General features: G+C 38.9%; 1 protein-coding gene across 8 annotated transcripts in view; it reads right to left on the minus strand.

The window, feature by feature from the left end:
- Positions 1 to 188: 188 nt before the first annotated feature.
- Dab2 (DAB adaptor protein 2) overlaps positions 189 to 27,102 on the minus strand; it is a 52,269-nt gene continuing 25,355 nt past the window's right edge. For 5 of the 8 annotated variants that reach the window (XM_058570727.1, XM_058570725.1, XM_058570724.1 and 2 more), the window contains 14 exons: positions 21,642 to 21,834; positions 20,181 to 20,320; positions 19,284 to 19,382; positions 17,396 to 17,527; positions 16,759 to 16,843; positions 16,325 to 16,347; positions 16,050 to 16,103; positions 15,576 to 15,638; positions 10,081 to 10,734; positions 8,919 to 9,081; positions 4,425 to 5,051; positions 3,809 to 3,918; positions 3,150 to 3,217; positions 189 to 1,855 (listed from right to left, as the gene is read on the minus strand). In XM_058570727.1, coding sequence (XP_058426710.1) covers positions 3,155 to 3,217; positions 3,809 to 3,918; positions 4,425 to 5,051; positions 8,919 to 9,081; positions 10,081 to 10,734; positions 15,576 to 15,638; positions 16,050 to 16,103; positions 16,325 to 16,347; positions 16,759 to 16,843; positions 17,396 to 17,527; positions 19,284 to 19,382; positions 20,181 to 20,320; positions 21,642 to 21,732 — 2,304 coding nt within the window. In that variant the 5' untranslated portion in view covers positions 21,733 to 21,834 and the 3' untranslated portion in view covers positions 189 to 1,855; positions 3,150 to 3,154. The remainder of the gene's footprint in view (positions 1,856 to 3,149; positions 3,218 to 3,808; positions 3,919 to 4,424; positions 5,052 to 8,918; positions 9,082 to 10,080; positions 10,735 to 15,575; positions 15,639 to 16,049; positions 16,104 to 16,324; positions 16,348 to 16,758; positions 16,844 to 17,395; positions 17,528 to 19,283; positions 19,383 to 20,180; positions 20,321 to 21,641; positions 21,835 to 27,102) is intronic. The other 3 variants (XM_058570723.1, XM_058570728.1, XM_058570729.1) reach the window with 3 other exon arrangements.

Raw genomic sequence — 27,102 nt, forward strand, 5'->3', positions numbered from 1 at the left:
TGAGGCATTGACAGAGAATGGATAAGAATTTACTCCTGGCTCAATTTCATGAATTTATAATTTTAGTCATCTTTGTGACAATCCAGAATGTACTGTAACTAACATTGACTCAACTTTCATTGGTACACTTTAAGTCTTGACCAGCACAGACTATCAATATCAGAATAAACTGATGGTAACACATGAGATTTTGCCATTCCAGTTTATTGAAATGAGTACATTTATAGCTTTATTTGCATACAGAAAAGTGCACAAGAAAACAGGTATGTACAGAACAGTTGTGTGGCTGATCATCATTTTCAAAAAAATTCAACTACCTAGTTATCTCCAGTTTAGCATGTTTAGGTATTTGGACTTTTAAAGTACTATTTCAAGTCTGTGTTTATATGACTCAGTAGGAAGCCGGACAGAGATTTATGCCATATATAATCAGCTATTACCATTAAACATAAAACCACAGGACTTCAGCTGGACTACTTGGGGCTAATCAACAGAAGCTCACAAGGCCACCGTGTTGCTTAGATCCTGATCAGGTGTCCTCTTCTTCCACCTAAGGTAACATTGTATGTGCTCGAGTAGGACCCACAAAAACCTGAGCATTAAGGTCCAAGAGATAACATTTAAAAAATCCAACATAAATCTTGTTTTGGCAAGAACAGACCCTTCAGAACTGTGCTAACAATAGGACTGAAAATGAACTGGGAAATTTTCCAAGGTTATGAGGAGGAAAAAAAATTGCAGACATTAGATTTTTGATGATAACCCCCAATACTTGTCCATCACCTTTTCCCCTGCTATTTATCTTCCTACTAACAAAGAGATTGTGGCTTCAAGAAAGTTTTCCAGTTACGTGATGAAGGCCTAGCATGGCCCCCAGTAAGAACCCAGTGTGTCTGGCACAGTTACTGCTCTTCACAATACTGTCCTTCACTGCTGAGTTGAGATCAATTTCTCTTCCACGTTAACTGCTCTTCTGGAATGTCAGCTCAAGAGGAGGGTTGCCCCATCCACAGGAAGGATACAGGTTATAACTATTTGCAATTCTACTTTCTGGGACTAGCAATTACGGAGGAGAAACACAGGCCCCAGATCTGTGAATCATTCTTTCTTTCTTTTTTGCCCATTAAAGTCTTTGCTTGCAAAAGGGAAGTAATGGTACATGAAGCCAGGAAAAAAATAGACATGAAAGACAATCAGAGAAAGAAGGCAAAGAGAGGTTAATTATATTTTCCCCTCGTCTGCAATAGCTAACAGGAGATTAGGAAAAATACAATCTTGGCCTTGGAGAACCTGATCTTTAGAATGAAGAGAAACTATTATCTTTAAAAAAAGATCCTTAGGTATATAAGGAGGAGTTGGACTTGCTTTCATTTTATTTTAAAAATTCTCTGTAAGAGATGGTCTGAAACAAGGGCCTTGTCCTACTAGAATCTTTAGGTTATAGAACCCCCTAATGACTTTGTGCAGCAAGGACTTGGAAATTTACTGAAAACAGGGTGTGATATGAGGGAGTGTGGTGGCTGCATCTCCCAACCAGAGTGAAGAAAGTAGAATGTCCTGGAAGGTTCTAGGATCACGATAGGCAAGGACTCAGTAGGGAAACTACTTCATTTACATTTAAACTATAGAGTTTGGGAACTTAATTTACTTAAAGCCATAGATTCAGTTTAGCTTTAGCCTAGACAGAAAGTGAAAGGCATTTTACAAGTGGAAGAGGCAATGAGAAATAAAGGCAACAGATAATCCATCAAAGCTGGGACAAGGACAGAAGTCAGGATGCATCTGGCTATTAGCTTTGTCCTTGACTACGAAGGCCAACCTTTATGTTCCTCTGGATAGTCAGCATTCCAAGTTCCTAAAGAAATATGGAGAAGAAAAAAAAAACCTTGCAATTAGAAATTTTGGATTGAAAATCATGTAATAAATATAAAGTCATTGCATCTCCTAGGGCTGATGTGAGGATGGAATAAGAGAGTAAATACAGAACATGTGATGACATGATTAACATCAGTGCTCAACAACATCTGATATTTTCTCCTATGACCATTCTCCCCATGGACTCTGCTAATTTAACAGGTTGTTATTATTATCCCTGTTAATCACTAATTGTGCCTTTAATCAATTAAACTTCATCATAGGTGTGCATGTAGAGGAAAGCACATAATATACATAGGATTTGGTGTTCTCCATGATTCCAGGCATCCACCTGGAGGTATTGGAGAATATCCTGTGGGTAAGCAGGGATGAGGGAAGAGTACTGTTAACTTAATCCTATTGTTGACATCACATTTAAGATATTATCTATTGAACATAATCTAATTATAGATGGATCAAGACATAGTTTAGTGGCCCTGTTTGTTTCCCCTTCATTCTTTATATTGTTTTATCCCTACCAGTTTTACCCTACCTTCTCTAAAATGGAGATACATGTCCTTTTCCCTCCTACCTTCAATCTTTCAAGATCAGAACCCAGTTTCTGCCATTTACTATTGAAAAAATAGTAGGTTACATTGAGTCCTCTCAGGGATTTGGTTGCAGGTAGTTATTCCTAACATTTGTCTACAATAAAATCCACTGGAGAAGACGAATCCACTTTCTCACTCATTTCCTCTTTCACTGCATCTGAAGGTGATATTAACAGCTGTCACTGCTTTCACAGTTACTCCCATCAGACTACACTGCAGGCTGATCAAGATTGTCACAAAGAAAGAAATGGTATCTGTTTAGCAGACTTGTTTGTTGACTTCAGAAAGTCATTAGAACTTGAAGATTAGAGGAAACAAAGTTATTACTAGGATACTTTGTGATCACTTCAATATGAATGTAAAAAAAAAAAAACCCTAGAAAACCCCAAATATATATTATATTAAGTTTTACATACAGAACTGAAATATCAAAACTATGAGGTGAAATAGAAATCCATTTCCCATAATTATATTATGATTTTTTAGAATTTTGCTCTCAACTTCCAAGTCTATCATTATTGAATTAGCAACCTATAGCTTTCCATGTCTAGTATTTCTAAATTACAAATATTAAACTCTTCCTAACTTTAAAATCAAAATCACACCCTTTGTTTCCAATGTCATCCTCTCTCACTGTTCCCCAATCCTCACCATGATAAACTTAAATAGCCATTTTCTACTTACATAAGTTAAGCAAAAGGATTTCCAAAAGGATCCCTATGTACATCAGAACATTTGGGTTGAGAAGCCACCTAAGGAGAAAAACCATCCAGGCCACAAATACAATTATAGTTATAAGACAAAATAAATAAATAAATAAACAAAACTTATCATAAGATTTCTTAAATTCCTTTAGAAATCACTTAGGTCATATACCAATCAGACATTGCACAGTTTACAATGATTTTGTGCCCCTCTGCTTATAGAGGGTTAATATATGTTATCTATTCATAATTAAGACTCAGGTAAATTACATTTGCTTCCCTCAATGGGAAGTATTATTTTATGAGCTATAAAACCACGGGTAGGAAATAAAGATTTTAAATTTTTAAAAAGTTTTAAAAATAGTACTTTGATTTTCTCCCCAAATCCTTTCAGAAGCTAGACTGAATGAAACATGAAGGATGTTCTCTATATAATAGTTTCTAAGTAGTTCCTGTAAAAGTAGTCTTACCCCAGCCTGAATAGATGGTTATCTGCAATAGTTCTCAGAATTAAGTCTTAGTGAAACAGGTTTTATCACCAAAAAGCTATTATGTATTATTATACATAATTAATTTTGGAGGCTGTAGCTTAATGTTACTTAAACTTTGGAGCAATGACTTTTAGGAATTGATACTTACAGAGGGTTGTGATGAACTGAAGGGATCCTTAGAGAAAGGGTTCTCAAATGCATTGTTAGCAGATTTGGTAACTGGCAGGGTACCCTGTCTAGGAGATGGCTTTGGTGGTTCTAGAAGGTGAAAAATCCAAGCAGTCAGTAGACAAATATAACACACAGCCTCCACAGTTACTATCTCTGAAATTTAGTTCCATACTTCTGAAATTTACATCAGTGGATTAAAAATCACCACCTCTCAATGATTACTAAAGGAAATTCACCCTTATCATAAGAGAAAGCTATGTGTATTATCTGAGGTGGAAGAGATTTTGTAATTCCCTTGTTGAAGGCCCTGGAATATTGATGAGGCTTTATTATACATACAGTCCTCCAAATTCCACAATCCATTGCATTTTGATAGCTCTTGGCAGGTCTTTAAGAATTGTCACTAGAGGGCAGCATTATACTATCCCTTAGAATCTTCCTAGCTAAATGATTGGCTCAAAAATCAATCAATCTCCATAACCATTGAATATCAAAAGAAGCCAGAGTAGGACTACTGATGGGTGGGGGAGGTCTCTTCTGAGTGACCTGGGGAACCCTTATAGGTACAGAAGGCAGAGAGATGAGTAGCTTACCATTGATCTTGTTCAATAGTTGATTTGCATCAAAATCATCATGGTCTGCATTCTCCTGAGGAATGCCAACTTTATTGTTGAAATAACTAGAGAAGGCACTTGAAGTCCCAGAGGAAGGCTGCTCTCCCTTCCTAGCGGGCACAGCAGGTGGCTGCCGCAGTTGGAAGTCCTTAAACATTTCTTTCACTTCCTTGACTTCTTTATCTCCAAGTGGGTCTAAGGCAGTGAAGGCATCACTAGGAATGTCCTTTGGAGGGCCTGTTCTAGGAGGTGGCTGAGGAGGAGTGACCAGGGGAGAGGACAGCATAGAGGAGGACTGAGCAGACATAGCAGGAGGAAAAATATTGCTCTGAAAAGGATTCCCCAAAGGGCTTGTTGAGGACCAACTGTTGGGTGCCACAGCTGTAGAAGAGCCCCAGATGGCAGGGGCTGGAGGGGTATTTGAGGCCCCAAAGGATGAAGGCTGGGTCCAACTTTGAACCGCTGGGCTTGCACCAAAAACCATTGGCTGGCTGAAACCTGTAGGTTGGCCACCTATCATGGCTCCTGGGATCATTGACGTAGACTGATTGAAGACCACCGAGGGGTTCCATGGTCCCGCCTGGGCAGGTGTGACTGGCACACCACCTGAGAGAAGAGGGGGAAAAATACTCCTCAGGAGTCAAGCCTGGAGAGGATTCCTGAATTTAAAAAGCACGACTCTCCAGGGAGCATTTACAGAGCATCCCCAGGGCAAATACCTTCATTAAGCCTTGAAGCTAGCATGGAAATAAAGATTAAATTACTCTGAAGGTTAACTAGCTAATACAGCATAACTAGCATTTGAGTGCTGGTTGCATTTTTAGGTTTACATGGTCTTTCCACTATGTTTTTTACCTTCCTCATTAGAAGGATAATACAATCCACAAGTACTAATCATAAATAAACTGATATATCTGAAACAACTAGATCAGAGCCTGTCAATAGCAGGAACTAATTTGTTGAGTGAACATAATTTGTGTTCACAAACCACATTGATTATGAAATAGTTATTTAAGATAATCCACTGGACTCTCTGAGTCATCAATTTGACCTTTGCATTGAGCAGCTGGTTTTTGTCTGGAGACTTATGGAAACCAGCTATCACGTATGTGCATAAGGCCCCAACGTGCGTTCATCCTGAAGAAACCATTTCAAAGTTTCCTTGCTTTTTATTGCTGCCAAAGTTGACACAGCTATATAAAGGGAAGATAAAATTTAGCTGATGCCAAGATAGTTTTAGACTTTTATATGTAAAGATGGAGGAAAAGCTATTACCCTAGGAAAGCTGTTTCAAATAAAAGTGTTTCCTGCCATGTGCCACTCACTAAACCTTGCCAGACTTTAGAACAGACTATTTAAGTGAGAAAGGGAGGAGAGAAGACAACAGGAAACAAAATGCTTCCCTGGTAAGGAATGGCCTGTGTCAGGGCACGTGATCTGGGGTCAATGGCTCCTTTACTTGCATCCTTGCGGAGGTCATTGGGAATTACTTAAATCACAAAAATCCAAATCTCTTAAATTTCACTGTCTCTTGAGAGACTTATTCCTGCATCTTGTTCTAATATACAGGGCATTTTCTTTTCTGCCTCTGGCCAAGTATAGTAATGAATAAGTCTAACTGTCACCACTGAAAAACACTCTCAATTCAGCCTCATACTTTTTCATGAATGATGCTGATGTTCTGCTTTTGAAACCTATTTGCTTTGAGGTTCGGAGAATAGCATTCTTTACCTATGAATTTTCTAATCCAACTAAGAAAAGGCCATTAAACTTGGGCGAGGAATACTTTTGCTTCCAGAGTGATATATGCTTTAAAAGAATGTTATTTTGGGGGTGATGTAGCCAGATATTCTCACTTAAATCTTCTTAGTATTTGCATCTTCTATGCCTAGGAATGTGGCCATCTGGCCAGAAATAAATTCATTGTTCTCACAGAGTGGCAGGTTTCAGAAGAGGTTCCTTCACTTAATCAATGTTCTTATTTTCAAGGATAAAGAATACAATTAAAATTGGATAAAGAATCAATATTCTTATTTTCAAGGATAAAAAATACAATTAAAATTGGGGTGGTCACAGTCTGTGACCATAGGGACAAGTTCAGGCACATGGGTTCCAAACCCAATACCCTATCCTCTCACTCTGCCTCATTCACAGGAAGGTACAGGACTTTTTGTTGTTGTTATTTCCTAAATGGTATATTAATTCAAATTCTAATCTAATTGACACATAAGTTAGACTTTATAACAAATCAATGGACAGGTTCTCTTAGATTCTATAACATAGGCCCTAAAAGCAGATTTAGTTTGAACAATAATTGCCATTGTTTTAGAAGAAATGTATTGAAATTTCATTAAAGGAAGCCAGAGTCCCTCACTAATAGTATCTACCAATTAGATGTGCAAGAAAAAGGAAGTCAAATTTTATCATCTTTGATGTTGAACCACTTCCCATTCCTTAGGAAAACTCATGGCTTTGGTCATAGATCATGTCAGTGGGAATGGTGTTTATAAAAGAGAGAAATATGATATTTGCCAGGAATTAAAGGCTCTCCCAGGATATGCTTATGCCAGCCTTCATTTCCACCCACCAGATTGTACACAATTGTGTTTCCGAAACATTTATGGCCCAGCTGGAGAAAGTAGGGACAAGAACTAAAGAGAAAGGGTGTGTGGGCATGAAGCACTGATTTTATTACCTTCTGAAGCTAGATCAAAACACAGGGCAGCAAGTCAAAGCAGAGGGCTCAGCTTTGCATAATGCCCTCTCCCCACCCCCAGCTCCAGGGGAGACAGTCCCCCAGCTGGGTCTAGCGGAAGCCAGACCTACAACCTTCCATGGTTTGGCGGAGTATCCCTGCTGGTGGACAGGGGCTATACTGTAGAGCTCAGTTTGAGTTCCATGTCCAAACTTGGAAGAATCATCAGTATTCTGCAGTTGTATACCCCAAGGCCTCAACAGGGGCACCTAGCCAAAAAGCTTCACTTCGTCTGAATAAATTAACAGTTATAGGGTCCAGCTGTATTTTCAGGCTGACTTGTTAAATATTGGCTGTAAAAAATCTTCAGGGCATTGATATTAGACTACAAAGTCCTGGAATGTGATCTAGTCACAGCACTGCATGCAAATTCTCTGCCTTCCTGCAAGAGACAAACACCTACCTTCTCCACTTGAGGGTGTAGGAAAAAGAGCAAAAGAGAAAGGGGAAGACCCCCAGAGACACAAAGTGTTTAGGGAGAGCCTCTTGATGGTGTAAATGCCAAGCAGAGATAGACCTGGAACACATTGGCTTCTTATACTCACATGGATTTCAGCCACTCACTATCTTCTTTCTTGCAATCCCCCTCCAGATATGATTAAACAGATTTACTGTGGTAGATCTTTTCAGTCAGGAAAATAGGGGGAAGAGAGAAACAGAGAGAGTGGGGGCGGGGATAGAGGAGATCTTGGTGACTGATTCTGCAGGAGGCAGAGAAAGCCAAGATCCTGGTCAAATTTATCAAAGGAGAAGGAGAGTTCTTCTTCATTTATGGTCCCCCACCACCTCCCAAGCCAGACTATTTGCTGTTTGTAGAGGTGCCAAGAAACAGAAAAACAGAGACCCCAGCAGGAAAGCAAAGACTATTGTTGAGGTTTCTGAAAATTGTACCGTGGAATCTGAAAGAGCTGGAGGCTATGGATAAAAAGTAGCGGGACCAGATCTCATCCAGTGTTTTTGCATCATCCTGTAGCAGAGAGGCCTGGTGGCTCATAAGAGCCAAGGACACTTTTATGAACAATGGCACCAGCATGGCCTAAGAATCTGATAAAATTCTACCTCTTCTGTAGCTGTTCTCCTTCCAACTTCAGCTATCCACTATTTACCTCTGACTATTATGACACTTGGCTAGCAAAATATTAGCAAGGTGGAAGTAGTCCAAGACAGATCAGGATATATGCCTAGGAGTAGAGCCTAGCCCAGAACCTGGTCTTTGATTATATGACTACTTCAGACTTAACATCTCTCCTGGGGCACATAATGTTTTAAAAGGGGATGCAGGCATTAAGAGGTCTGCAATCTGTTATGGGATGTAACATGGAAGACATGCACGTTACTATTTTTCCAACACAATCGACACAGATGGCAGACAGGCAAGGCTCTTGCATCTCTTCTCCTCTGTATCACTGAAGCTGATCTGAGCATCACAGTCTCTCACAACTGTCTTCCGTGAGCCATTGCAAATTAATTCAGGTACATGCAATACTGAAAATGGATTTCTTATCACATGCCAACTTCAGAAGCCACATTTCCGTTATAAGACAAGAGTATCAACTGGGAGTGGGTGGCACAGGAGTAAAAGTGGGAGAAGGGCTGCCTAGGCAGTCTAATCTTTTATCCATGGAACCCTGTATGGACAGGAAGGTCCTTCCTTCTGTGCATTTATTTTATGAGTGACAGTGACAGAGCCATACCTAACTCTATCTCTAGGCACCTACCTAGACCGGCAAGGGGCCCCACTGGGGCAGGAGAGCTTGTTTTGAAGAGGTCCAGAGGGTTGGTCTGTGGGGCTGCAGATTGTCCTGTGGGTGACGTCTGGCCTGGAGGTTCTGAGACCGGAGGATCAAAGATGTCTGATGCAAGCAAGTCATTTGCTGAAGACTGACAGGGAGGGAGGAGGAAGAAGAATTATTCAGCATCAGAGAAATACATCTCTGCTATGTCTTTTATTCTTCACCCCAAATTTGAGATCCACAGAAAAAAAATGTTTTCCTATTACTGATTAAAAACCAAATAAAACAAAACAAAAAATAATGGGGGTGGGGGGATAAAAGATACAAATGGCTGCAGTGGACTGACTCTTGAGGTCTAGTGACTGATACAATGTAGGATTTGTGAAATGAAACATTTTACTCATGTATACATTTGTATCACTTTGTGCTCCTTGGCTAAAAGCTTAAAGCTGGGAAAAGAAAGGACAAACTCCAATTAAGCATCCTAAAAAACCATGATCATTCTCTTGCATTTAAATCAGCCTACATAGAGATGAGAAAGTCTTAATTATTATGCAAACCTACATATTCCTATGAGAGTTTCAAAAAGATACCTATAGAAACTACATTTTCAATTGCTACTGAATGAAACTGCTTAATGGTGCTGGGAATAATACATACTTAAGTTTCTTCTAGAAAATGGGTTAGGAAACCAATGTTTAAAAGAGGAGACAAGCTTGAAAATTTTATCCCACCACCGTGGACATAAATGCAATAGGCTGGGTGTGCAGGGCAGGTGTTAGTGTGGGGAAGAAACAAAGGGAGTCACGAGGACTCTTGCCCTCCCATCCCAGAACATGACGATCAAACTTACCAGAGGTATAGAAGCATAGCAGCATTAAAAAATGGAAAAACTTGTGTTTAGTTTTAGTGTTAAGAGACAAGACATGCAAACGAAAGGCAGGGTGTGACAAACACTGCTGAGAAGCTTAGAAAGACTGGCGATTAGAGGAAAGCATTCCTGGAGAACTGATCGATGTGCCTTATCCCACCTTCTAGTTTACAGCCACACAGGAAACTACAAGACAGCAGGAAAGCACTTGCATCACACCACCCTTTGGTACCGAACATGCATTCTGCTAATGGCTATGTGGAGAAGACAATTCACCTTAGCAGTCCTTCTGCCTCTTCCTGGTTTGGTACTTTGTGGAGGTGGGATAATGGCTATGGAGTCATGTGCTGAGGACTGGACAGAGGTTTCCAAGTCCTGTTTTACGCCATTCGGTACAGAGAGTCCTTTGGGAGGGCTTCCCACGAAAGGGTTTGGGGAAGATTTGATATGGAAGCTGTTCTGTTCTCTTTCAGATACCCCATTTTGAGTTCTCACCGCTGGCTGGGTTTGCGTACTTGAAAAGGGCCACGGGCCTGCCTGAGCTTCCTGTTTGCCAGTCCGGTTAGAGATTTGGTCAAATTGCTGACCAAAGTAATCAACATCACCATTCAAGGGCCCATTACTCAGTGGAGTAGACAAGCTACTCAAATTCTCTTTCTTCTGATCTGGAGATTTGAGAGAATCAAACGAAGAGGGTGTCGATTGGTCTGGTTGTGCAAAAGGATCATCACGGAAAGGATCAGGATTGGGGGTGGGAAAGAAGTTGAGATTGGCAGAAAAGGCATTTTCAGGCAAGAAGGATGCCTGAGGCTTTGGTCGAGGAAGAGAGCAGGAGGTGATGCCATTTGTTAAGAACGGATTTTCTCTTAAAGAATTCTGATTGGTGTCGATTTCAGAGTTTAGATCCACTAACAGGATATCTTTGCTTTCCTATCACATTTGGAAAGAAAAAAAAAAGAACATGTGTTAGTCCATGTTAATACTTCAAACGAGAAAACTACATAAAATGACAAGGACTATCAAAATTCCCATTCGAATTTGGTCTCCATAAACTGGTTGACTATGATCTCCTCCCATTAACTCCTAGAAAGTGTTTATTAGCTGTGCACTGGGGGGGGGGGTGTTTCCCTGCCCCTCTCTCACCCCAGTCCCTTTTCTCTATGCCTCAACTTTTTTGGCCCTTCATGAAGTGAGAGCTTACAGTTGCTTAGTTCATGTGTCTGCTCAACTTAGTTCATACCCACAGCTGGGCTGAGTTCATTTCCATCATTGTTTCAATTCATGCCTAACTTGGTGTCTTAAAGAGTATTGATTGTGTCACTCTAAATGATTACCTGAATATGCTGAGCCTAAGTGTCAGAAGTAACTTCATAAACCTGGCCCAGATTCTTACCTGATGTATACATGGTCTTATCTATTGTACCTCCAGAGTCATTAGCATCACATCTCCAAATAAGTGAATTCACTGGTTAATGCATTCATGTTTTATAGTCCTGGTTATGACCAAGTTTGCAATCTAATGCATTTCCCTATAATTGGTCCATTTCCCTATAATTGGAGAGAGGTGGTTCCTTTACTATCACAGCCAATTGTTGTGCCTCTTTAAATACTGAAGGCCCTTATTGAAGATGCCAGTCAAGGGCCCCTCTTTCACACCACCCTAGTCTCTTCCCTGTACACACTCTTACTGATGTATGTCCTTCTGTTAAAGTTACACTCAAAATACTGGTTTCATCTCATGTATCATATATTAACCTCTAGTATTTATACATTTTTTTTTTCAGAACATGGCTTCCAGTTGTCTGTGTGATGGCAGTAATCTCATCTATTGAGTGCAAGAACAATTAATGTTTTGCTTTTGCATGAGTTAGAGATGTAGATATAAGACTTAATCTAGAAGACAATAGAATGCCTAATTCTATTTTCGCTCAATTCTTTTTCTGGTATGTTGATTTTATTTGGTTTCTCTGCTGTTATATAAATGTTTTCTCAACGTAAAAGTGCAAATATGATGAATTTGACATCTCTTTATTCCAGCTAATTACATAAGTAATTATGATTCACCTTGGGATAGGGGTCTGAGTTTAACAGCCCTTCTTTCTGACTGATTTCAGCTTTTAAATTCTTAACTATTCTAGCCATAGAAGATCATAAACAATAAACTTGCCCAGCTGAAGAGCAAGTTAGAGTTGACATTTAGCATTACCTTGGGGAGAGTACTAAATATTTTGACCATTGGGACAATAACAACTTTAAGGAAATATTAATTTCTCAAACTAGTAAGAGCAAAAAAGGCTCAAGAATGTCTCCTTGGCTTTTAGAGAAAAGAACACATTTTTACCAGTTGAGATGTTACTTTGTGGCCATAGAAAGGACAGCAAAATTAGAGCTAGATGGTATTTATCTTTTGGTTCCCTTTACTGTAGGTATAAAAACACTATTTCTAAAAGCCATATTTTTCCTCTTTGTAACTAGAAGAATTTGTCACAAGAAAGAGCTTGTAATTTAATATAAAATTTAATCAAAGAAATGGATTGGAAGACTTCTTAATGAAAGGATCTGTAAACAATCAAAAGGGAGGATAAAATGTATTTCAGAAGCTTGTGATTTCAATATTCATTCATTATGAGCCACCTCTAGGTGAGGACAGTTGGTGTTCACAGCCGGTAGAGTTCTCATTTTCAATTATTACTTCAGAAGAAGTTCTTAGGACACCAATCGGGAGCCACAATGTTAGGCTTCTGAATAGTCACCCTACAAGTAAAATGTATAAAGCTCACCTCAGGGTTGGGTTTGCTGTTAATCCAAGACTGAGAGTCTAGTCCAGTTAACAGACCACAACCTATGAGTGGACTATTTGTGATCCATCCCTTCTCAGAGCTTCATTCATGCTACGTTGGACTGTCAGCCCTCCATCCACCTGGCCACAGTGGGAGCATCTGAGACAGGCCTGGATCTCTGAAGTGAATTACAGTCCCTATTCTTAAGGAGCTATAAGCAGGTGGGCAGACAGTCCGGTGTCTGCACCAAGACCAGTTTTTAAAATGAGTTCCATAGCTCTCCTCCAGGTCGCTAATCTCACCTATCACACCAGATTGCCAAATTGAGGGTTTCCCTACTATAAGCTTTTGGTGGTATCCTGCCTCATCTGTATTAAAACATACTTTCTTAGACCAATTTTCAAGATGATCCATAGTAAGACCCAATTTGATTCTGGCCCAACACATTTTCCTTACATGCTTCAACGACCCAACTTAAATTCAGATTCTTTTCCCATTGATCTTTATATTTCGGTTTTACCCGTGTCTTCCCCAGAGCACCTTAGGAGTGTACACAAGTGTATAAGTGATACTAGAATGTTGCACCCCGATTCTATCCCTTGTACCCATATTTAATCTCCTTGATGGTGCATCATGCCTGGTTTATCTCATACTACCTGTGTGTGTGTGTGTGTGTGTGTGTGTGTGTGTGTGTGTGTGTGTGTTTGTAGTGCTGGGGATCAAACCCAAGGCCTCGTGCACGCAGGGCAAGCACTCTACCAGCTGAGCTATATCCCCAGCCCCCACCTGGGCTTTCACATGGAAAAATTTTAAAGTTAACAAACATGAACTTCCTCCCCTGCCTCCTCTGCTCTCTCTTTTTCAAATAGTATGAAAGCATAATGCTCAAGTGCTTTTCTTTAAAAAAAAAAAAAGGAAGTATTTCCTAAGGGATGATGCTTAGTTTGCAATATGAACAAACTGCAGAGAGCTCCAGTCACCTCTAACCACTAATAAAGTCTAGGTGACTTAGATTTCTTTCTCAGTACACATCATCCAGAGCAATTGTTAAGAGTTAAATATTTTTTGAATATGCTGGTTTTACCAAGTACAGATAAATCTGTGACCTATAAATACAGAGTCAATATGTAAGAGCATGTCAAAGTTTAACCAGAATGTTAGCCCTGTTAGAAAACTAACAGGGGTTAGCTTTCTCTTACTTATTAGCTACCATCTATTTTGATGGTATTTTATTATTTTAATTTGTTGCTAGTTTAACTAAAACTTGAATTTCTACAAATGAAAAGTTCTTAGAATGTAAGAAGTCTAATGAGACGCAGGATCATCCATGTTGTTTTTCATTTCCCTTTGCAGAATGTTCCAGAAGTCTACCAAAGTAGATTCAACAGTAAGTGCTTTCTTGCCTCTTCCTCTGCAATTCCACATCATATCTTGAGTGTTCTACTCTCTTTCAATATCTTGTTTGAGAGTTACACTTGAAAAGTAGGTTGCACAAGTATCAATTTCCTTTGGGGAGGGGACTACTAATAGTGGAAAGAGCAAAGCTGTTTAGGAATCCAAAGGATCTTAGAGCTATGAAAGACCTTTCAGGGTCAGCTAGCTTAGGATTTCAAAAAGTTTATCTGTAGAACAGGAATAAATGTTATAAAGAATGAAGGGCTCTATAGACAAGTGAGTCAGGAAAATGACTTAAAAAGACATTAAGTGGATTTCTTCATTGCAGGCTTCAGAGAGTCCTTAAGATGCTATGGTGCAGTGAGATTCTTACATGGTGAGGGCAGAGAGGAGTGCACGAAGGCCCTGCTCCCATACTCATCTCACTTGGGTGCTTATGGAGTGAGGTTTCTCAGGCCTGGAATTCTCTGCAACACTTGGGACGTTAGAATCTTACCCAGTCTCCCACCAACTGCTTGATGGTATTTTATTATTTTAACTTGTCACCCTTAATTACAAGTGGCCTTCATTTTGTAGACCTCTCTGATAATTTCTTCACATGAGAAAATCCTAGCTAGATAATTTTTCTCATCATTCTAGACTAATCCTGCTTGTCCAGTTATTGCCTTCTCTTTCTTCATATTCAAGTCTAGAATCTCCCTTCCTCAGAAGCAGTACTTGAACCTCTAAATTGGATAAATACCCTGTAATTAACATCAGTTAATATGCTTTGTGCTTCATTTTTTAATGTTGGTCTCCCTGTTAGACAGCACATTTTATGGTACTGTGCATTTTACTTACTGCAGTGCCTCACAAAGAGCAAGCACTCAAGAAGTTACATAAACAATGTAAGTTGCTAGAAGTCATTTGAAGTTGCATCAGTCATTTTATTTGAGATCTGTTTTAGAAGTTCTGAAGACCTGGGCTTAAGTCTTGGTTCTGCACCTCTTTATTGGGTACATAATGTTTTTTGTTGAATCATCATTTTCTTATCTATAACATTTGGTACATATCTAAATGGTTGATATATATTGATTAATGTTGAGAAGACTTACATACCATAATGTTCTATAAAAAAGGGAGCAATTTTCTAAAAAGGACATTTTTTGGTTGAACATCACTGAGCCTCTTGTTTACTTGAATTCTTACATCACAACAAGCTTTTGCTGCTACATTGCAACTGAAAAGAGTGGATGAAAGGCCAGGAAGCTTCATGATTAATCATCTAATAGACAGACTTCCTTCAAGTAGGGTTAAGCCAAGGATTATATTCAGCTTCTCCTTCTGATCCTGTGTCGTACCAAGAAGGGTTTTATTGTCTGACCTCCTGCTCCTTCAATTGAACCTTTAAGCAATGTTAACATATGAATTAGTGCTGATAGGTTCCCATGGTGACTTAAAATTCAAATTTTAATAGTCTCTTACACTTTGTGTGGAAAAAAAATCAGTCATCACCTTTTTAGTTTCAATGAAGATGCTCAATATTTCTGGTAAATTACCAATTTGAATTAGAGATGTCATTTCCATTACATTGCAAATTTAAAAACAAACACTTACTGTTGGACTATTTAGGTCAGGAGGTGTAGACATGTCCCCAAACAAATCCATCTGGTCCACACCCTTAAAAAAGTATTTGGATTAGATTCACATGTGTCTACTAAAAAGATTACTTTGTATAGTGTTGTAATAGTCTGTCTCCTAAACTAAGATTTAGGAAAATAGTTGTTACAATTTGATTTTCATTTAACTCACACATATTTGAGATTATATTATTTAGGTCAGGAAGTGTAGACATGTCCCCAAACAAATACATCTGGTCCACACTCTTTAAAAAGTATTTGGATTAGATTAAGGTGGTCTACTAAAATGATTATATTGTATATTGACATAAATGTTACACTAATGTTTACAAAAAGAGTTGTTGTGATTGGATTTTCATATAGATCCAATTCAGAACTGGTATTAGCAACATCTATAGGAAGGAGAACCCATGTTCAGGTGAGTAAGAATCATAAATTATCACATACATACCAATTTCAGTTTGGTCCCTTGATCATCAAGATTCATTAAGGTCTCACTCCCATTCTGAAAAAATGGGAAATAGTTAAGGGTTTAATTGATGAGTTTTCCTCTTACTTTATTGGCTTATTATGCAGTTATGACTTTGGCACTGATCATTTAACTATATGTTTTCCGTGACCAAGAAGTCACAAATGCACAGTAATAAGGTAGAAAGGGAGAGGATTAGGGGCAAGGAGCAAACAAGGGCTTATGCACAATTCACAAGAGGTGGCAATTCTCTTTACCTCTATGGCTTTGTTGGCTTCTTCTGCCTGAAAAAAAGATAGAAATTCAGTGACCTTAGTATTTGTGGTTAAGAAGAGTTAAATAAAAGAACAGATATACTTTCAGGCTCATGAGCATAAGGCAATTAAGTCTTGCCTATTTTACCTATATCCCCTCTTATAGAAATTACTGAGGTACTAGATTTAAATTGAAGAACTAGATTTGACCTAGGTTGTCCTGTGTGATTCCTGTGACCCATATGAAACTTGTAGGGATTGGAAATCAGAAATACCTGTCTATAAAATTCACCCATTGCCTTAGTGGGAAGAACATAAGTTCTATGCTTTGAAGAGTCCTATAGAAGCCCATCTACAGATAGGTCCTATGTACATAGTACATTAAACATGATCCTGAATGTGGTTACAAATTCCAAGAAGCCTGTCTTAAGTAGGACTTGCCTTTTTCTTCTCTTCTTCCTTTTTCTTTACATTGTAGATTACTTGAAAAAGGTCTTTAAGGTCAATGACTAATGGCTCAGCCTAAAGCAAGAAAAACAACAACATTGTTATCAGGATTTTATTCTTAATATTTTCTGTGTCATCTCCATCAATTCTGTTTAGTACTGGTTTCTTAAAAACACAAACAAACAAACAAACAAAAACCCTCCTATTCCCTTCTCCTAATATATAGGGAGTCATCCCCACTCCACCCCACCATTACACATCACCATTACCCTTAGATACATAAAGGAAGCAGGGCTAGTGAGTATTTAGACAAAAGAAGAGGTGCCATGACTATTTTCACAGTCTCTTCAAGGTTTCTGGGAACAACTCACTATTGTTCTAAAATCAGCATTGACTTTAAAATAAAGTCTGTTCTCACAAACTTCATGCCACATGGGTATCAATGACTATTTGTTAATCCAAAGACTCTTTAATGATACTAATGCTCTGGGTCATTATTTTACTCTGGGTCATTATTTTACTCTCATTCATTTGATTATTCCCAGCAAGTTTTCTAGTTCTGTGACAGATAATTCTCTGCTCCACAGAGGATCAGTCCCCAAGGATGTCTCAAGGTTCACAGCTTACCTGTTGCCCAGTTTTTATGGCAAAAAACTGATGTTGGCCTTCTCCTCCACACACATAACCAAACGCCCTGTTGTCTGTCACGTCACGGGCAATGAAAGAAATCTTATTTACTGGATGTTCATGCTCTATCACCTGAAAACAAACATAAACAATTATTTATTGAGTAAACTAGGGCTAGGGATGTGACCCAGTGATGTGAGAATCTATTTCTAGGCCAGCACTGCTAGGCATCAGACACAGCATGTATGAACAGGTTAAATCATCTGAATAAAGACTTTTTAGTCTCTAGGTAGAAAGTTAGAGCTACATGAATCCTTGCTAGAAAAGGCCCACAAGGAAGTAGGAACAGAGAACAAAAGTGGGAAGAATTTTCCTTCTTAAAATAATGAAATTGAATCTTTCAATCCCAAAGGTTTGATGCCACACAGCAAAAAAAAAAAAAAAAAAAGATTGAGGATAAGGATACCAAGAACCTCTAAAGGAAAGAGGGAATGTGTAACCCTTAAGCCAACCCAAGTAGGTCTGCTTTCTCAATTCAAAGTCAAACTTATATCCCCAGGGTTCCTTGGACAACACCTCAGAATAGCCAAGGAATCATTCTGTATAGTATTAGAATAAGGATCCCCTGTATTTTCTGGAAGTTATCAAGTGCTGTCATCAAGTATTGTTCATGGACTTGTCCTAGATGGTCTATGTCATTATTCAGAAGTACATGAGGTGGGGAGTTCATTTCTCTTGACCCTTTCCAGCAAATGTAACAGGATTTGGCTCATCATGTATATTTATATATGGCAGTATGTGTCTTGTTTCCAAATGCCTAAGATCACCCAAAGATCATATTTTAAGGAGAGATGGAGAGAGAATGCTCATGAGTGAAACCTGCCTCCATTCTCTGATGGGCTTGAGGAAACAAGAGTTAAGAGTTGAAGGAAAAGATTGGACATTTATTTCAGAGGTAGAGCACTTCCTTGTGTAAGTGTAAGGTCATGGGTTCAATCCCCAGTACCATGGAGTGGAGTGGGGGGAAGGGTTGAAGAATAATGATGGAGATGGTAATGTCAGAGGATCTGAGCCCAGCAGGATGGGTGAGCATGCACCAGGAAGCCTAGCTCTGAGTGTGATGGTGGATTTTACAGACTAGACAATGGGCATCTCCAGGAAGGGGTGAATAGTAACTAGAGGTCTTCCCACAGTGTGTTAATACAAATACAGTATTGTACACCAACGAAAATGGGCTATAAACAATATTTTAAGTGGATGAATCTTATGTTGAATAGGAAAAAAAATGCCCCAGAAGAATTGAAATAGGATAGCTTTTTGTTCAGTAGCAAAACTAAAACAAAACAAGCACAATTGTTCATGTGTCATGGAAACAGTAGCAACACCACACACACACACACACATACACACATACATGCACACACTCACACACACACTAAGGAAGGTTACTTCTGTGAGGGAAAAGACAGGTGGGGAAAAAAAGCTAGATGTGTTTTAAATAATATTTCAGCTTTAGTTTAGTTGATAAGTTCACATGTGATCAATATATTAAAAATCAAATGAGAGCTTTGCATAGACCCATGAAAAAAATCACAAACCGGGAATTAGGGCTCATCTAGTTCTGTATGCTTGAGGTCCAAATAATGTGGTACTTATAGCACACCTGTGTTCAAAGACTTAGATTCACATCTCTTATAGGAAACAAATTCCAATACAGGGTATCTTGACTCCACCTTCTATTCTGTTTTCTGCTTATTATTTCTGGAGAAATAATACTTTTTTTTAATAGAACTTTGAGAAAGAAAAAAAAAGGAAGCTGAAATCCAAGCAGCACATAATTTGTCACACTCAGGTGCTCAGGTAGGTGTCAGCGAATGTGAATTCTTACCCCAGTTTTCTCATCAATTATTTTTATCCCAGAAAGGGAAATGTTGACCCAGATCCTTTGTTTGTGTTGTCCCTGAGACCGTCCAGCTGCTGCCATGCCCTGATGAGATTGAAAAGACAAGAAAAAACAAATTTAAAATATCCTGAAGTGCTATTAATATTAAAAAATTAAAAGATAGCTTTGTTTCCAACTTGGTTTGCCAGCTATGAAAGGATGAGGTGCCTTTCATCTGGGATAAGAGGATGGAGTCAAAGACCATTGAGCAGGCATCTCTTAGCTGGGCAACTCAAACAAGTCACTGTAGTTCTCCTGGTAAAGAAAAGGGGACTGGACTCGAAGATCTTCAAAGATGCTTCTTCTAAGTCTTATATTGTCTAATGAGTATTGCCTGTTTAATCAGGTCTACATAGTGACATAGTACTGAATTTAAAAATTTAAAACTCTGCAGGGATAACACTAAAGAACACCAATTTCTAGGTAGGGTCCTGAATCTTTTCTGGACACTTTCCAGGTGAAAAACAGGGTATCCCATACCCTCTGCACAACATCAGACCAGGCACACCCTTGCACACAGGTTCTATAATCAGTGAATGAGAGAAGACTGTTGGGCTTGGTTCATTCAAGCACTGAGTCAGCCAAAGTGAAAGGCATCCAGATCCATGATATCCTTGATGAAACCAGGTCTCTAGAGCAGTGCTTGAAATGGACCAACTAACTCAGGGTTTCTCAGAAAATTAGACATAACTCAGGGTTTCTCAGAAAATTAGACACAACCGGATTACTGGTGGGATTAAAAAATTTTCAAATCACCGAGATACAGGTAAACATGAGCTTTGAAAATAATCCTCTTTGCTGGTCATTTAACATAAAAAGATAAAAGCATTCTGCTCCTTTTACCTTGAGTTTCATCATGGAGTCTTGGCTCATCTTATCCCCTCGTGCATCTGGCACATCATCAATTCCAATTAGCTTGGCCTTGTATTTCACACCATCACCTTTGAACCTTGCCAAGAGATACTCATCTGTCTTTTCAGAGCCTGAGGAATGAAAAAAATATAAGATAAAATTTTATTTAAATACCAGTCCTAGGTAAGACCAAATGTGCCCTGGAATCTCCAAATTTCAAGAAGCATTAATCTTGATTATACTATAATTTATCTTAAGTGGAATATTTTATTCTGTCTTATTCTTTCTTCTTTTGAGCAAAATCATGCTCTGTAGTATTGAATATGGAGTTGGGGTGGAGATAAAATAAATTCTGAAAAATAGAAAATTCATGAGGGGAAACCATGGGAATATGTAAAGTGAGAGTTGGACTTCTTCATCTGAGTCTTTAAAAATTATATTATAAGCATTGTATTTTTTAGTGAGAAAAATAATTTACTAATATACAATTTACTAACATTTTGAGCTATCAATAAAAAAGGGAAATATAGGTAATTTCCCTTGACAATAATTAAGGTAATTATCCCATAAAGATATCTTATTTTACTCCTCTTAAAAGAACTGTGCAGTCTCATTCCCACAACTAAAGGGTAGTAGTAAAAACCAAGCAAGTCATGGCATATTCTCAGGCTCTGAATGATTAGGAACACTGTCACTTTTTAAAAAATTTATTCTGATTTGTTATACATGATGGTAGAATGCAGTTCATTTCATATTACACATATAGAGCACAATTTTTCAAGACACTGGTTGTACACAAAGTATTTTCACACCATTTCTGTCTTATTCATGCACTTAGGGTAATGATGTTTAACTCATTCCACCATCATTCCTACCCCCATGCCTCCTCCTTTCCCCTTCCTCCCCTTTGCCCTATCTAAAGTTCCTCCATTCCTCCCATGCCCCCCCCCCCCGCCCAATCACCATAATGTGTCTGCATCCTCATATCAAAGAAAACATTCAGCCTTTGGTTTTTGGGGATTGGCTTGCTTCACTTAGCATTATATTCTCCAATTTCATCACTTTCTGGTGGTACTTTAGATCAAAAGAAAAGGGTCTAACAAGATACACATTTTGATTTTTAGAAATAGCGACTTCAATAAAACCAAGTGGTTGGTAGATCATTGAAAGGTAACTGATGGTTGTATTACTAACTGAACAAGATCCATGAAAGTTTCCAGCAGGACCTAAGTTGGTGCAATCACACATCTGAAGACCAGTCTCATTACACATGAGGTGAACCTATCCCTTCTGCCAAAGTACACCTTTGCTGTTTAGGGAAAACTGAGACTAAGCTAATGAGGCAGTCAGCCAAGAGGCAGTACTCATGGTACCCCAAATCTCACATTTTTTTAAAGGCAGAGGTAACCACCTCTAGCTCCCTTTAGCTGCCTCCGGAGGACTTTTCCATACCTTTCTTCTTCTCCTTCTTCGACGGTGCTTTTGGTGCAGCCTGTTGGTCAGGCTGACCATTGGTTGTGCTCGTTTCTACTTCGTTAGACATGGCAAAGAAGGAAAGCAGCAAACCCAGCACCAGCAGACACTTAATGACACCAGGCGATCCCCGATGGAGAGGTCTCAAATGAACATAACCTACAACACACACCTGTGGGCATATAATACATATGAGGCATGATGAGGTCAGAACACAGAAAACCCAGAACCACTATAGCTAGTGATTCTCCTTCACAGCTCTGTGTACTCATGTTATTCCTTCTTCTCTGTTAGCATGAGCTCTGAGAGCAGGGAAGTAGGTAGTAGGTAAGTATGTTTAACAAACTTTTCCTCAAATACTTGGTATCTGTTAAAATTTAATGATTATCTAGCTGAATAGCTTGTATTAGAACTTCAGCATAAAAATCTAGTATTTAAGATAGGGATCAACAAACTTGCTGAGTTTCATAGCAAAACAGAAATACACTGAATGCAGAGTCTGCTAAGATTGTAACTGGTTTTAAAATTGAGAATTATGAATTTAATTCATATATTTTTTATCTACATAGACAGTGACAAGAGTGGGGTTATGGGCTGGGGATGTTGCTCAATGGTGGAGTGCTCAGAAGGCATGTGCAAGTCTCTAGGTTCAATCCCCAGACCACACACTCTTGCCCACATGTGCACACACACAGAGTTATGAATTTATCTTAATCATATTGATAAGTATTTTTTTAAATACTAGGATTTTGCATTTGATCTCACTGATCTCCAAACACCACACTTTAAAAGGTGTCCATTTTTGACACTGACACATGTACCAGAGAACGAATGGGTGCCAATTGTGCAATTCACTGACTATAAATACTTACATGCTATTATTTAGCATTACTATCCTCAAATAGTTGTATTATATGCTCTCATAAAGTTTTCCCATGCATCATAGTTTAGGTAAAAGAGGGAAAAAAAGTCATTGCAAGCCCACAGAAATGAACTAATGTTTCAAAAATTTCTTTGACTTCTCACTAGCCAAAGTGTCTATACAACTCTAGAGAGAGCTAGAGTATGAAGGTCAACTGCAAACCAAAGGCAAAGAAAAGTCAGTCATTGTTCTATAATCCTGCAAAGACTACCTCTGAGCTAGAACCACCCCAGCACCACTACCATGAAATCATTCTGTCTCTATACTGCCAATTGATTTGAGCATTTAATTAAAAGGTCAAACCCACTGCATGGGAATGTATGCTACTTGTTAGACATCTTAAGGCAAAAGGTACACCTCAGGTTTTATTCAAGGGCTAAAAAGCCCTCTTCATAAATTTCAATGTGTTTTCTTGGACAGCATTTATTTCTTCCCCCCTTTGAGTTTTTAAATGACCTTTATAGTTTTAGGAGTATATACATATGGATTATATGTATATAATCCATGTATGATCAATGTTATCTGAATTGTTTCATTTGGAAATTTAGTAGTTAATTTTGCTCAAATTCATCTGACTGGTAGGTAGCCAGGGAGACAGTCTATTTATAGTTGCAAGTCTTAGATAGTAGAAGACTCGGTCTTACTTGGGCTGGACTTTTGGATGCCTTGATTGGTTTCAAGATATTTGGGGGGATTAGGCACTATTAGGTTTTTTAAAAATTATATTAACTCCAAAAGTTTCACAGCAGCTTTATGAGTGTGATGATCAAGCATTATTTCATTTTCCAGAGGAAAAGCCAAGGCACAGAAATGTTAGCACCTGCTAAAGTACAGAACCAAGTTTCTAGCCCATCAACTGGCTCAAAGTCAGAGTTCTTTAACAGGCACCGATGAATCTCATCTTACACGCCATACTGTAAACTGGGTGTGGTGGTGCAAAACCATAATCCCACCTACTCAGTAGGCTGAGGTGGGATGATCACAAGTTTAGGGCTAACCTAGTCAATTTAGTGAGATCTTGTCTCAAAATAAAATTTAAAAAGGACTGAAAGTATAGCCCAGTGTTCAGTGGAAGAGTGCTTGCCCAACATGCAGGAGTCCCTGAATTCAATCTCCAGCGACATAAAAAAAAAAAGCCACATAATAACTATAGAGATGCTCTGTTATATATCATAGTAGATATGTATAAGTTGTAACTCTGAACATACGGAATGTGACCTTATTTAGGAAAGGAATCTTCACAATTATAGTTAAGATTCTGGAAATGAGATCATCCTGCATTTAAGAATTTCCCTAAATACAATAGCAAATGCTTGATTTTAAAACATGCAAGTCTCTAGGTTCATCTGTTGCCCCAGCTCCTTGGGATCCCTTGAGCTTAAGAGTTTGAGATGAGCCTGAGAAACACAATGAGAACCCCATCTTAAGACAGTAAAAATAAAAATGGCAGAAGGAGATTTGAGGCACAGTGTCTCACAGAGGAGGTGATATGAAGATAAAGGTAGAGACCAGGGTGATGTATCTACATACAAGGAAAGCCAAGTATTGCCAGCACCCACCAGAAGCCAGAAGAGGAACATAGAATGGGTTCTCCCTCAGAGCTTCCTGAAGGAACCAAGGCCATGATGCCCTGATTCTGGTCGTCTTACCTCCAGGACTGAGAAAAAAATTATCTTGCTTTTAGCCACCCAGCTTGTGATAATTTGTTATAGCAGCTCTGGAGAAATAGAACACTTCCATTTTGGATGCCTTGATTGGTTTCAATGGTTTCCAAATTGGTTCCTTGGAGACATGGTAAATAAATCCCCTGGACATACCTATATCCTTCAAATTTCGGGCCAATAATCATTTTCTTAATTCAGAGATTTTCCCCCCCAAGAACGTGGATATTTGCCCATGTTAACCATGTCAGAAAGTGAGATTAAGTTCTGATCTAATGAGACACAACAGTCTTCATCTTCTCTTCTCCCCAGTGAGTCCTCACTTTAACACATTTCTCAGATCTCATCTTAGAAATAAGGGGTATACTTCAGTGAGACCTAGTAGCACCTCTGATTATCATCTCGTAATCTGTTTTGGAATTAAAAATCTATAACTGATGACCTTGCACTCTCTGCCTTTTCCTATTCCCATCTCTTCAAGGATTCCTTATCTCAACTTTCCTCTAGGGTTCAACTATAGTTGCTGATGTGTCTCCTGACCAAATCCAACTAATTTGCTTTCAGTACTTTTGAGGGTATACTTTAGCATACATTAGAAATGAGGCTACACCTATAAATGAGGCTATTTCCCCCCTACTCTTCGCTTTTATGTTTGGTCAATTAAGATGACATGGATTTTTTTTTTTTTTTTTTTTTTTTAGAATTAAGTTTCTCTAAATATTAGAATAAACTTGAAAGCTTTCCACTCAATTCTGTAGTAGCTCTCCCTTGAATTTAGGACAAAGATTTGACTTTTTCATTTTTTATTTAAGGCTCTTAAATATTTTGCTTCACCTTCATTTTTTTTCACTCCTGTATACCTACCTCAAGTTTCTCATTTCTTTAGAATGGTTTATGGTTTTGACTTGAATTTGCTGAGATGCCCCTTACCCAACATCTGTCCCTCCTCCCCTGTTATTTATTTGTCCCTAAGGACAATAGATAAGACCTAGCCCTTAAGTTTCCCCCCTTCCCTCTACACACACATGACCATCACCTTATTTTCATACAAGTCTGTCTACCAGTTTGTCTACCCTTGAACTGTCATCTTCTTGAATGCAGGAGACTCATTTCTCAAAGTCTGGCATACAGAAGCCATTTGTGTGAATGGTAATAAGGATGGTTGCAGGCATGCATATTTTCTTGCTTGCTTGATATTTATATAAACATGTATGCATTACTTATTTCTTATCTTTCCTTTTTAATATAAGGTTTTGTCTTTAGGTGGCAGATTATTCAGATAGGACTATGACTAAATTCTAAAAATGTTTAATGTAGCCCAAAGGTACAATTTTTTAATGTAGCTTCCTGGTTTGGGGACAGGGTGAGAATATCTTTCTTTGAATGAAGGATAGTTTCAGACTGTTAGATGGAAACACTTGCTTTGGTGCAGAAGGAGTGGTTCAAATGTGTACGTTTTCAAATGTATATGTCTTCTAAGGACTGAGACTTGTCATGGATGCTGAATAGCCGAAGGGGTGGTCTATGCCAGTTATTAAGTTGGCTTAGCTTCAGAATCACCCTCCTGTACCTTGCTTTGCGAGGCTGGACCTGGGACTCTGCAAACATTTTTCCTTTGCCATTTGGCTGCATGTGAGCTGTGCCAACAAGGGATGCTAGAAAGAGACTGCCAAGCTGGACAAGGGACCCACACATTTCCATTTGCATCAGGTGGATTTCTCCTCATGGCCCAAAGCTCCTGTGAGTGTGATTCTTGATTCTCACAGAGGTTCTTCACCCTAGCAGCAAGTTTCTTCCTATAGCAGTGGCTGAATACAGTTTTCAGCATTTCCTAGACTTGCAGAACTAGCCTCACAGTGGTCTCCTTGGACACACAAGCATCAGTCCTCTGTTGCTCTCTTTCCAGCACCAGCATTCCAGGTCTTCAGAACACAGGGACTCCAGCTGTAGCTGAGTAGCACCACTTCTCTTAGTAGCAGGCCAAGGAGAACCTGTCTTCCAAGTTTATAAGCTTTGATGATTCCAGCATCTTCCTTTTGGTCTCTAGCCCTTAGGGTGGTGGTTATCTTTTGTATTCTGCTTATCCAGTGATGATTTTATGCTCCCCCTTTACCTTCTCAGTCATTCAGGTGACAATTTCACACCTGGTTAATACTTAACACTAAGATACTTTAAAATAGCTGGTGTGGACTGGACTCTGATACAATGCTAAAATTAATCTGTTTTGATTTTATAGTTGAAGAACTATTCTTCAGGGTAATCTAAATATTATGGATCCAAGTGTGTAATTTAAGAATACTTCCCTCTCCCCCCACCTGCCTCTCTCTCTCTCTCTCTCTCTCTCTCTCTCTCACACACACACACACACACACACACTCACACATATATGGGGTCTGAACTGAGCTACATCTGCAGCCCTTCCTTGTATGCTTTTAAAAAACTACATTGTTTGGGGGATTTCAGGGCTATATCCTGTTCTTTCTTTTTGCGATAAACTAGGAGCATTTGTGTAGCAATCCCTTCAAGTCTATCTTGCTCAAGTCAGCATTATGGAGAATTCAACAAAGCACTCGTGGGCAGCAGAGGCAAGATGGCTAAGAACTGTGTGGAATCATTGGCTGAAAAAGTAATCTGGTCCTAAGGCTGGAAGCCTGATATCATACTTCAGTCTGGTCCTAAGGCTTCATCTTGGAAGCCTGATATCATACTTCCTTGTAGGAAATTAATTCTGACAAGAAAAGACATCACGGGGGGAAGCATATGGAATTAAAGGAATTTGAGAAGTGCCACAAAGCACTTTGACAGACATGGGGAGGGAATGGCATCACATGGGTTTATTCATAAAAGTAATATAAGA

This window comes from Marmota monax, unplaced genomic scaffold (genome assembly GCF_021218885.2).
Source record: "Marmota monax isolate L192 unplaced genomic scaffold, Marmota_monax_Labrador192_F-V1.1 WCK01_AAM20220418_F8-fsc00120, whole genome shotgun sequence".
Taxonomy (NCBI): domain Eukaryota; kingdom Metazoa; phylum Chordata; class Mammalia; order Rodentia; family Sciuridae; genus Marmota; species Marmota monax.